At 52.7% G+C, this 13,039-nt stretch overlaps 1 protein-coding gene across 3 annotated transcripts; it reads right to left on the minus strand.

Moving 5' to 3' along the window:
- Positions 1-2,928: 2,928 nt before the first annotated feature.
- Positions 2,929-12,449, minus strand: POLL (DNA polymerase lambda; the record flags this gene model as incomplete). Of its 3 annotated transcripts, none has more annotated exons than XM_080694501.1 (8): positions 2,929-3,293; positions 3,617-3,785; positions 6,719-6,847; positions 7,342-7,515; positions 9,994-10,305; positions 10,659-10,821; positions 11,092-11,386; positions 12,296-12,449. In XM_080694501.1, the coding sequence occupies 8 exons, from the start codon at positions 12,405-12,407 to the stop codon at positions 2,929-2,931; spliced, it is 1,719 nt and encodes a 572-aa protein (XP_080550627.1). The 3 variants fall into 3 exon arrangements, with proteins under 3 accessions (XP_080550627.1, XP_080550626.1, XP_080550625.1); XM_080694500.1 differs by having other exon boundaries at positions 10,264-10,305; positions 12,296-12,407; XM_080694499.1 differs by having other exon boundaries at positions 10,659-10,813; positions 11,078-11,386; positions 12,296-12,407.
- Between the last annotated feature and the right edge of the window lie 590 nt (positions 12,450-13,039).

Genomic DNA, 13,039 nt, shown 5'->3' on the forward strand with positions numbered 1-13,039 from the left:
TAAAAAAGGAGATGTGGCTTAAAGGCAGAATGCCCCTGAGTCCAATCCCCATACCCAAACAACAACCCACAAAGTTATTACTTCAGTTTTATTGGTTTGTAGGTAACACGGACACTGGCGAGGCCACCCCTTCCAGGGCTCGAGAGCAGAACCAGCGCCATGGCTTCCGTCTTCCCCAGGTGCTGCGCTGTGCCGGGCCCTACTCCACCATCTAAGCCCCAGACGTTGAATCTCTCTGACTTTCCTTCTTTTTGTACATCTTTGGTGATAGCCAGGAAGGACTCTGCTTTTAAGGTAAGGAATCATGGGGTGTGTGTGTGTGTGTGTGTGTGTGTGTGTGTGTGTGTGTGTTTACTAGGGATTGAACCCAGGGCATTCTACCTCCTCAGCCCTATTTTTTTTTTTTTTCTTTGCGGGTCTGGGGATGGAACCCAGGGGCATTCGACCTCTGAGCTATAGCCCCTGACCTATTTTTTATTCTTTATTTTGAAACCGGGTCTCACTGAGTTGCAGAGGGCCTAAGTAGCTGAGGCTGTCCGTGAACCTTGATCCTCTGGTCTCAGCCTCCCGAAAGCTGGGATTACAAGCGAAAGCTGGGATTACAAGCGTGCGCCACCATGCCCGGCTTTTTTTTTTTTTTTTTAATTTTGAAACAGGGTCTCACTAGGTTGATGAGTCTCACTACTTGCTGAGGCTGTCCTCGAACCTGTGATTCTCCTGTCTCAACCTCTCAAGTACTGGGATTACAAATTATAGGTGTGTGCCACCATGCATGTCCAGACTTTTTTTTTGCATCACACTGGGGATTGAACCCAGAGGCATTTTACCTCTGAGCTATATACCCCCTACACCCTTTTTCATTTTTTTACTTTGAAACAAGATCTCACTAAGTTGCTGAGGCTGGCCGTGAACCTGCAATCCTCCTGTCTCAGCCTCCCAAATACTGGGATTACAGGCATCTGCTATCACACCTGGCTAAGAACTCCTTAGCAAGAGAATCACCTCATCTCAAAATACTTTATCACATCTGTAGTCTCCTTAGTCAAGGGAAGCCACACGCCCATAGGTTCCATTAGGGAATAGACATCTTTGGGGGCCATTATTCTGCCTACTACACATGTGGTCTGGCCAGGGACAACCCTGGCTCAGGGACAGAGTGAGGGACTGGGCTAGGGGCATGGAACAGGCGTGTGGGGTACCTTTCATCCTCACTGGGACTGGTAGTAGCTGGGAGGTAGTTCATGGGGTGCTTGGCTGCTGAACAGGACCCCAGTTCCTACCAGAGCTCTAAAACTCAGTCTCCTGGCAGGATGTGGCCAGGCTCTGAGGTAGCAGGAGACCCCAGCACCCTTTCCCTGTCTGGACAGCCTTCCCTGAGACACTGAGTGGATTGACCTGGGCGGCCTCCTGGGTGCCTGGGTCAGATGGAGCAGCCAGAGTACACCACCTAGGATGGTCCTTGGTGGGCGTGGACACGCTCCTCTCTCATGATTCCTGCTGGCCTTGCCAGGCCGGGGGACCAGAAGGCCCTGTGGTTTGAGGGCACAGCTTGAAGTCTGAGTCTCCTGGGGCAAAAGGTTAAGGCAGACCGGAGGGGTAACAGGAAAGGGGTTCAGACCTGATTTCAGACAAAGAAGGTGGCTCTGTAGTGCCTGCGATGAGGAAGGGGTTAACTCCGCCAGGTCACCAGGCCCACAGCCCTGAGGCTCTCAGCTTCTTGCCCTGAGGGCCTTGCCCTGAGGACCTGCGCTGCCTGGGGCACTGAGGTGGGAAGCAAAAGGTGAGAAGCAAGTCCCTCACCTGACTAGGCTGTCTTTGGGCTTCTTCAGCCGGTCCCACCCTCGGAGGACAGTCGGGAGCAGGGCTGGCAGAGCTTACCCAGAAGGGCCAAAGGCAGCCCTAAGGGCCATGAGCCTTCCTGCCTCTCAGGCCTGGCCTCCCGGTGAGCAGGTCTGCAAGGAAAGCCTCCCCTCCAGGGCTTTGGGACTGGGCTGTGGCCACCTCTCAGGTTGGTCTTGAGCTGTGGAATGGCCATTCCCTGGGTTCCTTCCCCAGTTAGACTAATACAGACAAGGTCCCACAGCTTGGGCATCAAGGATCTGGGCTGGGGGTGGAGACCCACCCTCAGGCTGCTAGATAGGGTCTCGCTAAGCTGCTCAGGCTGGCCTCTAACTTGCAACCCTCCAGTCTGTCTCCCCAGCAGTCAGCACTGCAGGCATGAGCCATGGCGCCTGGCTATTCTCCCTTGCAACATCCACCGCGGTTCCCATTCTGGGTCCAGGAGCTGGCTCAGCCAGGCTCATCTTGGGACGGTTAATGCAGTTTTTCTGGGCTCTGCCACTCAGCTCCCGCCTCTGGCCTCCCTGGTGGAAGGCAGCAGGCAGAAGCGGCAGCACAGACACCAGGCAGGTTGACTGTCAAATGCACTTTACTGGGCCCCAGGGCCCTCACACGCTGCCATCACAGAGCCCTGAGCACCCCTTCCCTGCAGCTCCAGCTGCACGAGAGGCAGGGTGGGTGGAGGGACCTCGCTCTCCTATTTGAAGGTCTGGGATGATGCTGAGACCACAGCTGTTTCCCTCTCCCCTGGAGCTTCTGTCCTGCCCCCAGCAGCTCCATCTTTCTCAGGGTGTGAAAGAGGACGCCTGGGCATCAGCTCAGGAAGCTGGCGCTTTATCAGTCACCCATTCCTGCTTAAAATAGGGCAACGTGCCTGGAGAGGTAGTCGGGGTAGCCACCTGAGTCTGTCTGAGAGAGGGCTGGGCAATCCTTGGGAGCCGGGCCGGCTCTTTTCCTCAGGCCCAGAGATGCAGGCTTGGGTTCCCAGAGAACAGCTGGTGGTTGAAGTGTGAGGTCCAGCCAGCTATGGCTGGTAGGGGGGCCTGGACGGCCAGGTGGGCCGAGCGCGGCTCCGCGCCGCCATACAGGTCACCAGTCACGCTCAGCGGGCTCTCGGTAGGGGAGGCCTAAGAGCCTGAACACATCCTTCTCAGTAGGGGTGGGCAGCACTCGGCCAGCACCCACCTTGAAGCCGTGAGTGTTTCGGACCACAGCCTCGTGGAGGGCATGCTCCGACAAGTTCATGCCCTTGGTCTTGGCCAGAGCCCGCATGGACCGGTTGAAGTGGGCCGAGCCCGTGAAGTAGAGCAGGGCACAGGCAAACTCACTGTAAGGCGCGACGATGATGTCCAGCCGCCGGTGCCGCCGCCCTGGCCCCGGCAGCTGGCACACACCCAAGTACTTCTGCTGCTCGCCGTTCTCTTCCTGGCTCACCAGGTCATCCGTGAGGAACCCTGGCCAGGCACGGGGGATGGCTGGGTGGGCACGGCCAGGCCTGGGGCCGCTCACCCTCCCAGTCCCTCCTGACCCCTGCGTTCTGTTCCCAGCTCGCCTGTTTCTGTGCTGAGTGACCTTGCCTCTGCCATCTCGCAATCTGTGAAATGGGGACAGTAATTTGCCTGTCTCCTGCTAGTGCCACAGGAGGACTAGAGGACAGCTTGAGCCTGCGGATGCTCCTGGCGCCTGTCATCTCACTAAAGCTCCTTCCCGCCAGACGGCAACTTGGCATTCCCCCTCCTCCCCACTGCAACCTCTCACCCAGGCACGGCGCTTATACCTTGCTGCCGGAGGCTGTCAAGGAGCTGGCTGAAGATGCCCTGGTGGGACCGGCCATCTGGGTGGGTGATGAGCACGTCCACATCACCACAGGTCGTCTTCCCCCGTCTGTAAGAGCCACACGCCACACACAGCAGCCCAGGGTTGAAGGCCTGGGCCGAGGCCCGGACCTGGGCAAGAGCAGGCAGGGGTGAGGGCTGCGGGCCTCAGGCCCCTAGAGGAGGGCCTCTCTGACCCAGGGTCCACTGTGCCCCAGGCCAACCGCCATGCCTACTGTTGGGCTGAGGGCACCCCCAGGCACTGCTGTCCTCCAGCTGGCACTGGGCAGAGGAAGGGCACCCCAAACTGCAGGGCACGTCCCAGGAGAGCTCCAGGATGCGACTCCACCTCTGCGGGAGGGCACCCATGGCTTCCTCTGCGGCCCTTCAAGAGCAGAAAGACATTCTCTCAGCCCTGTCTTGACCCGTAGCCACGAGTCTAGGTCTATGAAACCCCCCTCAGGACAAGGGCCAGGTGCTGCAAGCCCCGAGCAGGTCTCAACAGCACAGCTGTCTATGGGTTTGGGCTGGGGCTCAAGGCCAGGGCATGGGCCAGCAGTGAGCCTCAGGCCCAGGCCTGGAAGAAAATGAATCACAGAAATATAACTGCACCTGTGGGAGGGACAGGAAAGGAAGGAAAGGGGGCCAATCCAAGCCCTCGTCCCTTCCCAGGGGGAGCAGGGACAGAGGCCCCTGTCGGTTGAAGGACCATCCTTCACTCAGGAGAAATAAACCCGTTAGCCTCCAGCTTAGGCTGCTGGGGCCTTTCACATGCAGATGCAGCCCCGCCTCCACTCCAGGACAGATTTCTGGGGCCCTGGATACCCGCAGCCAGGACACCTCAATTCTCCTGACAGACAGGGCTCTGCTAATCCCCTTAGGCTCTTCTTGGGCCTCCTAGGAGAATAGGAGGAGGAGGCCCAGATGAGTAATCCCATCAAACCCCTAAGCCTGGAGCCCCACGAGGGGGTGGGGGGCAGGTGGGAAGCCTCCTCAGTTCCAATGGGCTGTGGCCCAGCGGCTGGCTGGGGCATTCTCTGTGCCCGGACACCGTGGCTGAGTGACGGTGTCATCACTTGTCCTAAGGTCTGGTGACAAGAGGACAAAGGGCCTGTCCATCCTCCCATGGCCTGGAGTGGAGCTGGCCAGTCTCCCCAGAGTCCCACCCACTGCGACCGTACCCAAGGGAGTGTTACAGGCAAGAGCCTGTAACACCGGCCCCTCATCCCAATGCTAACTAAAATAAAATAAAATAACACTGCAAGCCCTAAATGTACTCTCTTTCTACTCTAGGTTTTATGTAAACTTAATGTCTAACCCAGCTCTAAATCAAACCCTTTTCTTGGCCAACCACAAATCAACTCAACAGTAACTAAAACTAAGAAAACCCAAGTCCCGCCAGGTGTGGTGGTAAATGTCTGTAATCCTAGTAACTTGGGAGGCTGAGACAGGAGGATCGCAGCCAGCCTCAGTAACTTTTAGAGAGGCCCTCCACAACTTAGTAAGACCCTATTTCAAAATAAAGAATAAAAAATAGGGCCAGGGGTGTTTCAAAATAAAAAATAAGCCTGATATGGGGGCACTTGTAATCCCAGTACTTGGAAGCTGAGACATGAGGGTCCCATCTTTGTGGCTAGCCTCAGTTACTTAGTTAAGCTCTCCACAACTTAGACCTTGTTTCAAAATAAAGAATAAAAACTAGGGCTAGGTTTATAGCTCAGAGGTAGAATGGCCCTGGGTTCAATCCTCAGTACCGCAAAATAAATAAATAAGTAAGTAAATAAATAAATAATAAAATAGGGATAGGAATACACATGGTTCAATACCCAGGACCATAAAAGCAAAACAAAAAACTTAGTTCTACTGGAGGCCTAATCTTAACTCAATCTTTTTCTCCCCAAGTACTGGGAGTTGAACCCAGGAACTACCACTGAACTACATCTCCAGCTCTTTTTATTTTTTCTTTTGAGACAGGGTCTTGCTAAATTGCACAGGCTGGCCCTGAGCATGCAATCCTCCTGCCTCAGCCTCCCAAGGAGATGAGGATTATAGGCTCCTCCACATTGTACCACCGTACCCAACATAACTCAATCTTTTTTTGTGTGTGTGGTACTGGGGATTGAACTGAGATATACCCCCAGCCCTATTTTATGTGACTGTATTTATTTATTTGTTTATTTGCTTGTTTATTTTATGGTACTGGGGATTCAACCCAGGGGCATTCTACCTCTGAGCTACACCCCCAGCCTTATTTTTTTTTTAAATTCTTTATTTTGAAACAGGGACTCACTGAGTTGCAAAGGGCCTCACTAAGTAGCTGAGGCTGCCTGCAAACTGCATTCCTCCTGTCTCAGCCTCCTAAGAACTGGGATTACAAGGCCACCACCTCCAGCTGCGACTTTATTTTGGAAACAGGGTCTTGCTGAGGGCCTCATCAAGTTGCTGAGGCTTGCTGTGAACCTGTGATCCTCCTGTTTCCACTTCCCAAGTACTAGAATTACAAGTGTGCGCCACCACAGCCGGCTCCAGCATAACTCAGTCTTGAAGGAGCTTTCACACCGAACTCTCCCAGCACGTGCTCCTCCACCAACCCCAGCCTAATCCTGATGGGCCTTGGGTGGGCTTCAGAAAGTTCATACCTCTAAAAAGAGATGCAGAACTTTACATAACTGCATTTTGGTGGGAAAGAGGAGGAGTCCATGATTCTCATCAGGTTCTCAAAGAAGTCTGCGAATCAACAAGTGTGAAGAAGCTCCACCCTAACCTACCCTGGCTTAGTCCTATGCAAACCCTAACATTCTGGAGTAAGTGGGAGCAGCACGGGGCTCCAGCCCAGCCCCGTCCCCACGCAGCGCTCACACTGGCATGAGCACTCTCGCCCCAGGGCCGGGGCTGAGCTCTCCCACGCCACCACCCCTTCTGGGCCTGCAGTTTCAGTCCCAGCTTGGTCTTTCCCAGCCTCTGGTGACCTCCAGCTTCCTGGCCTGCTGGGCTCCCCCAGCTGAGTGATGAGGGTTCCTGGCTCTGGGCCGGGCTCTCCTCACTACTCTGGGACGTCTGCTTACCGTCTGCTCGATCTCCGCGGCCTCCTCTCTGGGCATGCGTTCCAGGAAGTCGTCGTAATGCTTCAGGCCAATGGCCTGCTGGGCAGTCAGGGAGGCCAGGTTTCGGATGTCTTCTAGGTTCCGGAAGCCCTGAAGAGAAACGGTCAGAAGGGAGGCCATGAGGACCACGCAGTGGCATGGCAGGCATGAGTAGATGCGGGAGGCTTATGCTGCCCTGACTGCACAAGAAGGCCCGAGGTGAGACCAAACCCAGGGGCAGGCGATCTCTACCCTCGGCCCCTGGGAAAGGCAGGGCCGTGGAGGACGCTGGCTCCTGGCCCCACTGGCCTGGGGAGGCCCTGCGCCTCCACTGTTCCCCAGCTCCCCAGGCGGTTCTAGGCATGGCAGATCTGGGAGCTCTGGTCACCTGGCCCGAAGTGGGCCTCTTGGGAAGCTCCTGCTGGTCTGGGGGACAGAGAAATGTGCTTTTTGTTTCTCCCCACAACTCAAGGATACCAAGCCACAGGGCTGTCCTGGGAGTTAGGAGAGGGGCCTATAGAGCCCATCTGTCCTCAAAAAGTGGTCTCCCTATGGCCTGGGGCAGGGCTCTGAGACAGCAATATTGAGTGGCAAGTGGGTGTGACCTGCTGGTACCACATATGGGCAGTCTTGGTCCCGGCTCCCCAGATGTTGGAGAAGAGCTCTAAGACAGGCACGCTCTCGCTGATGTGGTCCAGCTTGCGCAGATGCCCGCTCTCCAGGATCTCCAGGATCTTCTCAGCCATCCGCTTCCCAACCCCGGGGATGCTGCAGGCCTCCTGCAGGGGAGGGGGCAGAGGCAAAGAAGACTGAGAAGGTGGTGGGGGAGCCAGGAGAAGAAGTAGACGCCTTTAGTAGGTGTCTTCTGAAAAACCAGCCTGGCCACCGTGTGGCTGTGGAAAGGCTGGGCATAGCTGAAGATGAGAAGTCTGGATAGAATACAATGGCTGCAGAACTTGTCTTTTGGTTTCCAGAGAGATGGAGACGAGCGATAGAAAGTAGGGCATAATGATGGTACCAGTAACCACCACCATCACCCTCATCGTCATGGCAACGGTGGGAGTCAGCTCTTACAGAGGCCTCACTGGCAATCAGTTCTGTGCCACAGGGGCCATCCCTTTCCTCCTCACAAGGGCACAAATGGATCACTATTGTTACTGGTGTGTGTGTGTGTGTGTGTGTGTGTGTGTGTGTGTGTGTGTGTGTGTGTGTCTATGGGCACAGTACTGGGGATCGACCCCAGGGGTGTTCTACCTCCAAGCTACATCCTCAGTGCTTTTTTTTTTTTTTTTTGGCGGGTCTGGGGATGGAACCCAGGGGCATTCAACCTCTGAGCTACACCCCCTGCCCTATTTTTTTTATTCTTTATTTTGAAACCGGGTCTCACTGAGTTGCAGAGGGCCTCACTAAGTAGCTGAGTCTGTTCACGAACCGTGATCCTCCGGTCTCAGCCTCCCGAATGCTGGGATTACAAGTGTGCGCCACCACGCCCGGCTCCCTCAGTGCTTTTTTATTCTTTATTTTGAAACAGGATCTTAATAAATTGTGGAAGGCCTCACTAAGTAGCTGAGGCTGGCTGTGAACCTGCAATCCTGTCTCAGCCTTCCAAGTACAGGGTTACAGGTGTGCACCACTCTGCCCAGCTAGTAATCCCATTATTTATTTTTCTTTCTTTCTTTTTTTTTTTTTTGTGGTACTGATTAAACCTATGGAAATTCTATTCCCTGCCCAATATTTTATTCTTCATTTTGAAACAAGGTCTCATGAAGTTGCAGAAGGCCTCACAAGTTGCTGAAGCTGGTGGCAAACCTGTGATGCTTCTGTCTCAGTCTTCCAAGTACTGAGATTACAAGCATGCACCACTACCCTCAGCTTAATTCCTTTTTATTGACGAGAAAACTGATGCTCAGAGTTTAGTTAACTTGCATATAGTCAGACAGCTAGTGAACTTGGTCTGTTAGGCCCCAGAGTGAAAAATTTTACTTTAGCCAGGCATGGTGGCACACACTTGTAATCTCAGTACTTGGGAGGCTGAGACAGCAGAATCGCAGGTTCATAGCCAGCCTTAGTTACTTAGTGAGGCCCTCTGCAACTTAGTGAGTGCCTGTTTAAAAATAAAGAATAAAAAAATAGGTCTGGGAAGGTAGTTCAGAGATAGAATGTCCCTGGGTTCAATCCCCAGTACTGCAATAAATAAATAAATAAATATTTACTTTAAACTTTCTATTCTGTGCCAGGTGTGGTGGTGCATGCCTATGATCCTAATACTTGGGAAGCTGAGACAGGAAGACTGCAAGTTTGAGGCCAAACTCAGCAACTCAATGAAGTTTTGCTGTCTTGAAATAATAAATAAAATCAGGCTGGGGGTGTAGTTTTGGGGTAGAATGCCCCTTGTTTTAATCCCCAGTACCAAAACCAAAAACCTTTCTATTATATAAGAAACTTAAAAGTAAAGCCTGGTGTAGTGAGGCATGCTTGTAATCCCAGTACTTAGGAGGCTAAGACAGGAGGATCACAGGTTTGAGGACAGCATCAGCAAGCAGTGAGACTTTCATCAACCTAGTGAGACCCTGTTTCAAAAGTAAAAATAAAAGCCGGTGTGGTGGGGCACACTTGTAATCCCAGTACTTGGGAGGCTGAGATAGGAGGATTGCAGGTTCATGGCCAGCCTCAGCTACTTAGTGAGGCCTTTGCAACTTAGTGAGACCCTGTTTCAAAATAAAGAATAAAAAGCCGGGCATGGTGGCGCACGTTTGTAATCCCCACGCTTGGGAGGTGGAGACAGGAGGATCACGCAGGTTTGAAGCCAGCCATGCTGGCTTAAGAGATCCTGTTTCCAAATAAAAATATTAAAAAAAAAAAATAGGTCTAGGAGCATAGCCCAGAGGTAGAAGGGCTTCCAGGGACCCCAGTACTACAAAAAAATAAGTAAATAAAATAAAAAATAAAAATAAAATAAAATAAAGAATAAAGAATAAAGAAGCACTGGGGGTGTAGCTTGGAGGTAGAATGCCACTGGGATAAATAAATAAATAATGTAAAGAGAATGACAATGAACCCCCAAGCACCCATCACCTGGCTTCAACAATGATCCAGGCTTTGCCAGTCTGCTCTTGTTTTTCATTTTAATTCTTTTGTGCATAATCCCAGTCATCATAAAATCTTACCACTAAACCTGATGCCCACTGGTGGCTGGTGCGGCCACTGGACCCTGCTAGAAAAGAGAGGATCTCATACCCCACCCTGGCTCCCGGTACCTGGTAGGAGCTGACAGGCTTGTGGTGACTCTTGAGGGCATTGATGGCCTTGGCGTAGCCCAGGGCTCTCCACTTGTCTCCCTGGACACTGTAGGCTCTGGCCAGGACTTCCAGCTTCTCTGTGATGTGCAGGTTGTGGTTGGCCATCTTCTGGCTCGAGGGCTGTGCACAGACCCACTTAGCCAGGGCCTCTGGGGCTGGGCCAGGCTCTTCCTCGGGTTGGGTGGGGTAGTGGCCGCTGATCAGGGCTCCCAGGTCAGCTGCGCTAACCGGGGGCCCTTCCCCGTCACTGCTTTCATCATCAGAGCTGGGCTTGAGGTAGGGAAGAAAAGCCAGCAGATTACTGCCCTCTGTGAGGCGGGTTGTCTTTGTGTATGGGGTATCTCGAACTCAGACCCAACATGAGGCTGGGGTTTCTGCATCAGGCATGGGTCTCCTTAAGTGTCGAGCCATGTTCTGTGTGGCTCCCAGTGCCCAGTCCTGAGATACACAGTGGCATGGAGCAGACATGGCCTATATGCAGTAGTGATGGGTGTTGGGAAGAACTAAATGGCTTCACAATTAAGAGACATTACGGGAGTCTAGGACTTTCTGAGTGACCACTGTGCCCTCCCCATTTCTGTGAGCAGATTCCTAGGGAAAGGGGGCTGGGCGGTTGGACTGACCTGGGCTTGGGAGTTTGGTGCCTCTTCTGCCTTCTGGAGAGGAGACACAACTCTGGTGGGAGGAGGGGGAAGAGAGAGGGCTGTCCTAGGAAGAACTGCATGGACACCAGGAGGAGCAGAAGAGTCCTGGTCTGCTTTGCTGGGCTGCGGTTGGTCTAAGTACCTGGGAAATGATGACAGGAAGTTAACACACCAAAGGTCTCACCCTATCACAGTCCACAATTCTCTACTCTGAAACCTTGGTTTCCTAATATGTTCAATTTTAAAAGTAAGGTTGGGAGTGTAGCTCAGTGGTAGAGCATTTTCCTAGCATGTATGAGGCCTTGGGTTTGATCCACTGCAAAAACAAAAAAGTAAGTTATTTTTGCCAAACTTGAGAATAGACTCAAGATACTGCCAGAGAACATTTGAGAAAAGACTGAGACCAGCCCACCTGTTGGGGATGAAGATGCTAAATCCAGCTGTATCCACCAGCCTTCTCTCCTGCAGGCAGGTGCTCAGCCAGGCTGACTTCACCAGCTGAGTGCCCGTGGGTAGCCTGGGCAGGCTGAGGATGCGGAGGGCTCGCTCACAGTCCATGCCTTCATCCACCACAATGTGAGTGACCCCTGGGGCCTGGGCAGGGCATATCTGGCCACCATGTTGGACAATCTGCTTCTCAAAGAGTTCTGCTCGGGCTCGTCCAATGCCAGTGGGCAAAACGTGAGCACGTAGGGAGCTCAGCCAATCTGTGGAAGTGACATCCAGATGCCTGTTGTCAAACTTTTCTATATCATCAGAATGAAACGTTTGCAGTCCCTCCCCCTAAACCAATCATTTTCTTTTATCCAGACTGCCTGCCTTCTAGGGATTCTTCCACAAGCATACAGCAAATTTCCTCATAGGTGATCACTTGTATATAAGGGGTCAGGACTTTTTTGGGAGGGTACTGGAGACTGAACTCAGGGCAACCTACCTCTGAGCTACACTCCAGCCCTTTATATTTTGAAATAGGGTGTCAAAAGTTGCTGAGGCTGTGCTTAAGCCTGCAATCCCCTTGGCTCAGCCTCCCAAGTACTGGGATTACAGGTGTGTATCACCGTACCCTGCAGGAGTGAGGATCTTTATAAAACCTGCTCACTGGCATAACCTAAAACAGTGCTTGGCACATTTTAGGTAACTTATAAATACTTAAATAAATGAGTAAATGAATGGGGTAAGACAGAAGACAACAGCAAGTGGCCTGTTAAAGATGGGGGATCAGCCAGATGAGGTGGCACACACCTTTAAACTTGGGAGACTGAGACAGGAAAAGCTCAGGTTTGAAGTCAGCCTCAGCAATTTAATGAAGCTCTCAGCAACTTAGCCAAGACGCTGTTTTCAAATAAAAAATAAAATAGGTCTGGGGATATAGGCCAGAGGTAGAAGGCCCTTGAGTTCCACCCCCAGTAACACACACACACACACACACACACACACACACACACACAGATGGGGGATCAAGGCTAGTTGTAAAAGGCAGGTACAAAGAGACCTGCAGGCCACAGACAGGTAGCGTCAGTTCTGATATCTGATTTGGGACAGGAACTACGTAGCGCTGAATGACAGGAAAGCCAGGGGTTCGAGTGCAGGAGAGTTCTGAGGGTGGGCCAGCTCACCTCCTGCTTCTTCAGCTTCTCTCTTGGGAATCTTTGCCAATGCTTTTGAGGGCGGGTCGGCATGACTTTTCTTTCTCTTGGGAAATGCCTTCAATATACCCCTGGGGTCCATTGAAGTATGGCAGGATCCTGGCCTTTCTGTTCAAGGGTTGGTCAGGGCAGATGTCAGGTGAAAACCCAAAACTTGAGTCTCTCCGATCCTTTTGCCTATGGAGATGGGGTCTCTACTGAGCAGGCCTCGGGGCCGCAGCCCAATTCCCAAGGGTCTTGGAAAGCCCAATTAAACTTTAGTAGTTAAAGCCTAGCCCTGCACTTGCCAGCCATTCAAAAGTTAGAATACTGGGGAAGGGTGGCGAAATGGAAAAAGGTGGGAATATTGGGCTATTCTGCGGGGTAGGAAACAATAACACTCCTCAGAGGGGTTGCTCTGAAGACTCAGCAGAAGTGGCCCCTGGCTGCACCCCACTTCCAAAGCGTTTACCAAAAAGACACCAGGCTAGAAATGAAGCTGCATCTTTAGGAGGTCTTCATCTTCTCAAAGGAGTGGAGACTGGAGGGCACTTGCATATACACCCCACATGATCTATCTCTACCCCTTAAAGTACACTCGCAGAGGAAAATCTGGGAAGGAGGTTCTAGGGTGCGCTGGGAACCGGCTGCACCTGCTCGGCGCGGGCCTCGCAGCATGGGGCGCTGGGTCTCGCAGCTGCGGGGAGATGGGGCCGGGCCGCAGCAGGTGTGGGC

The sequence above is a fragment of the Muscardinus avellanarius genome, assembly GCF_963383645.1.
Source record: "Muscardinus avellanarius genome assembly, chromosome: 4".
Taxonomy (NCBI): domain Eukaryota; kingdom Metazoa; phylum Chordata; class Mammalia; order Rodentia; family Gliridae; genus Muscardinus; species Muscardinus avellanarius.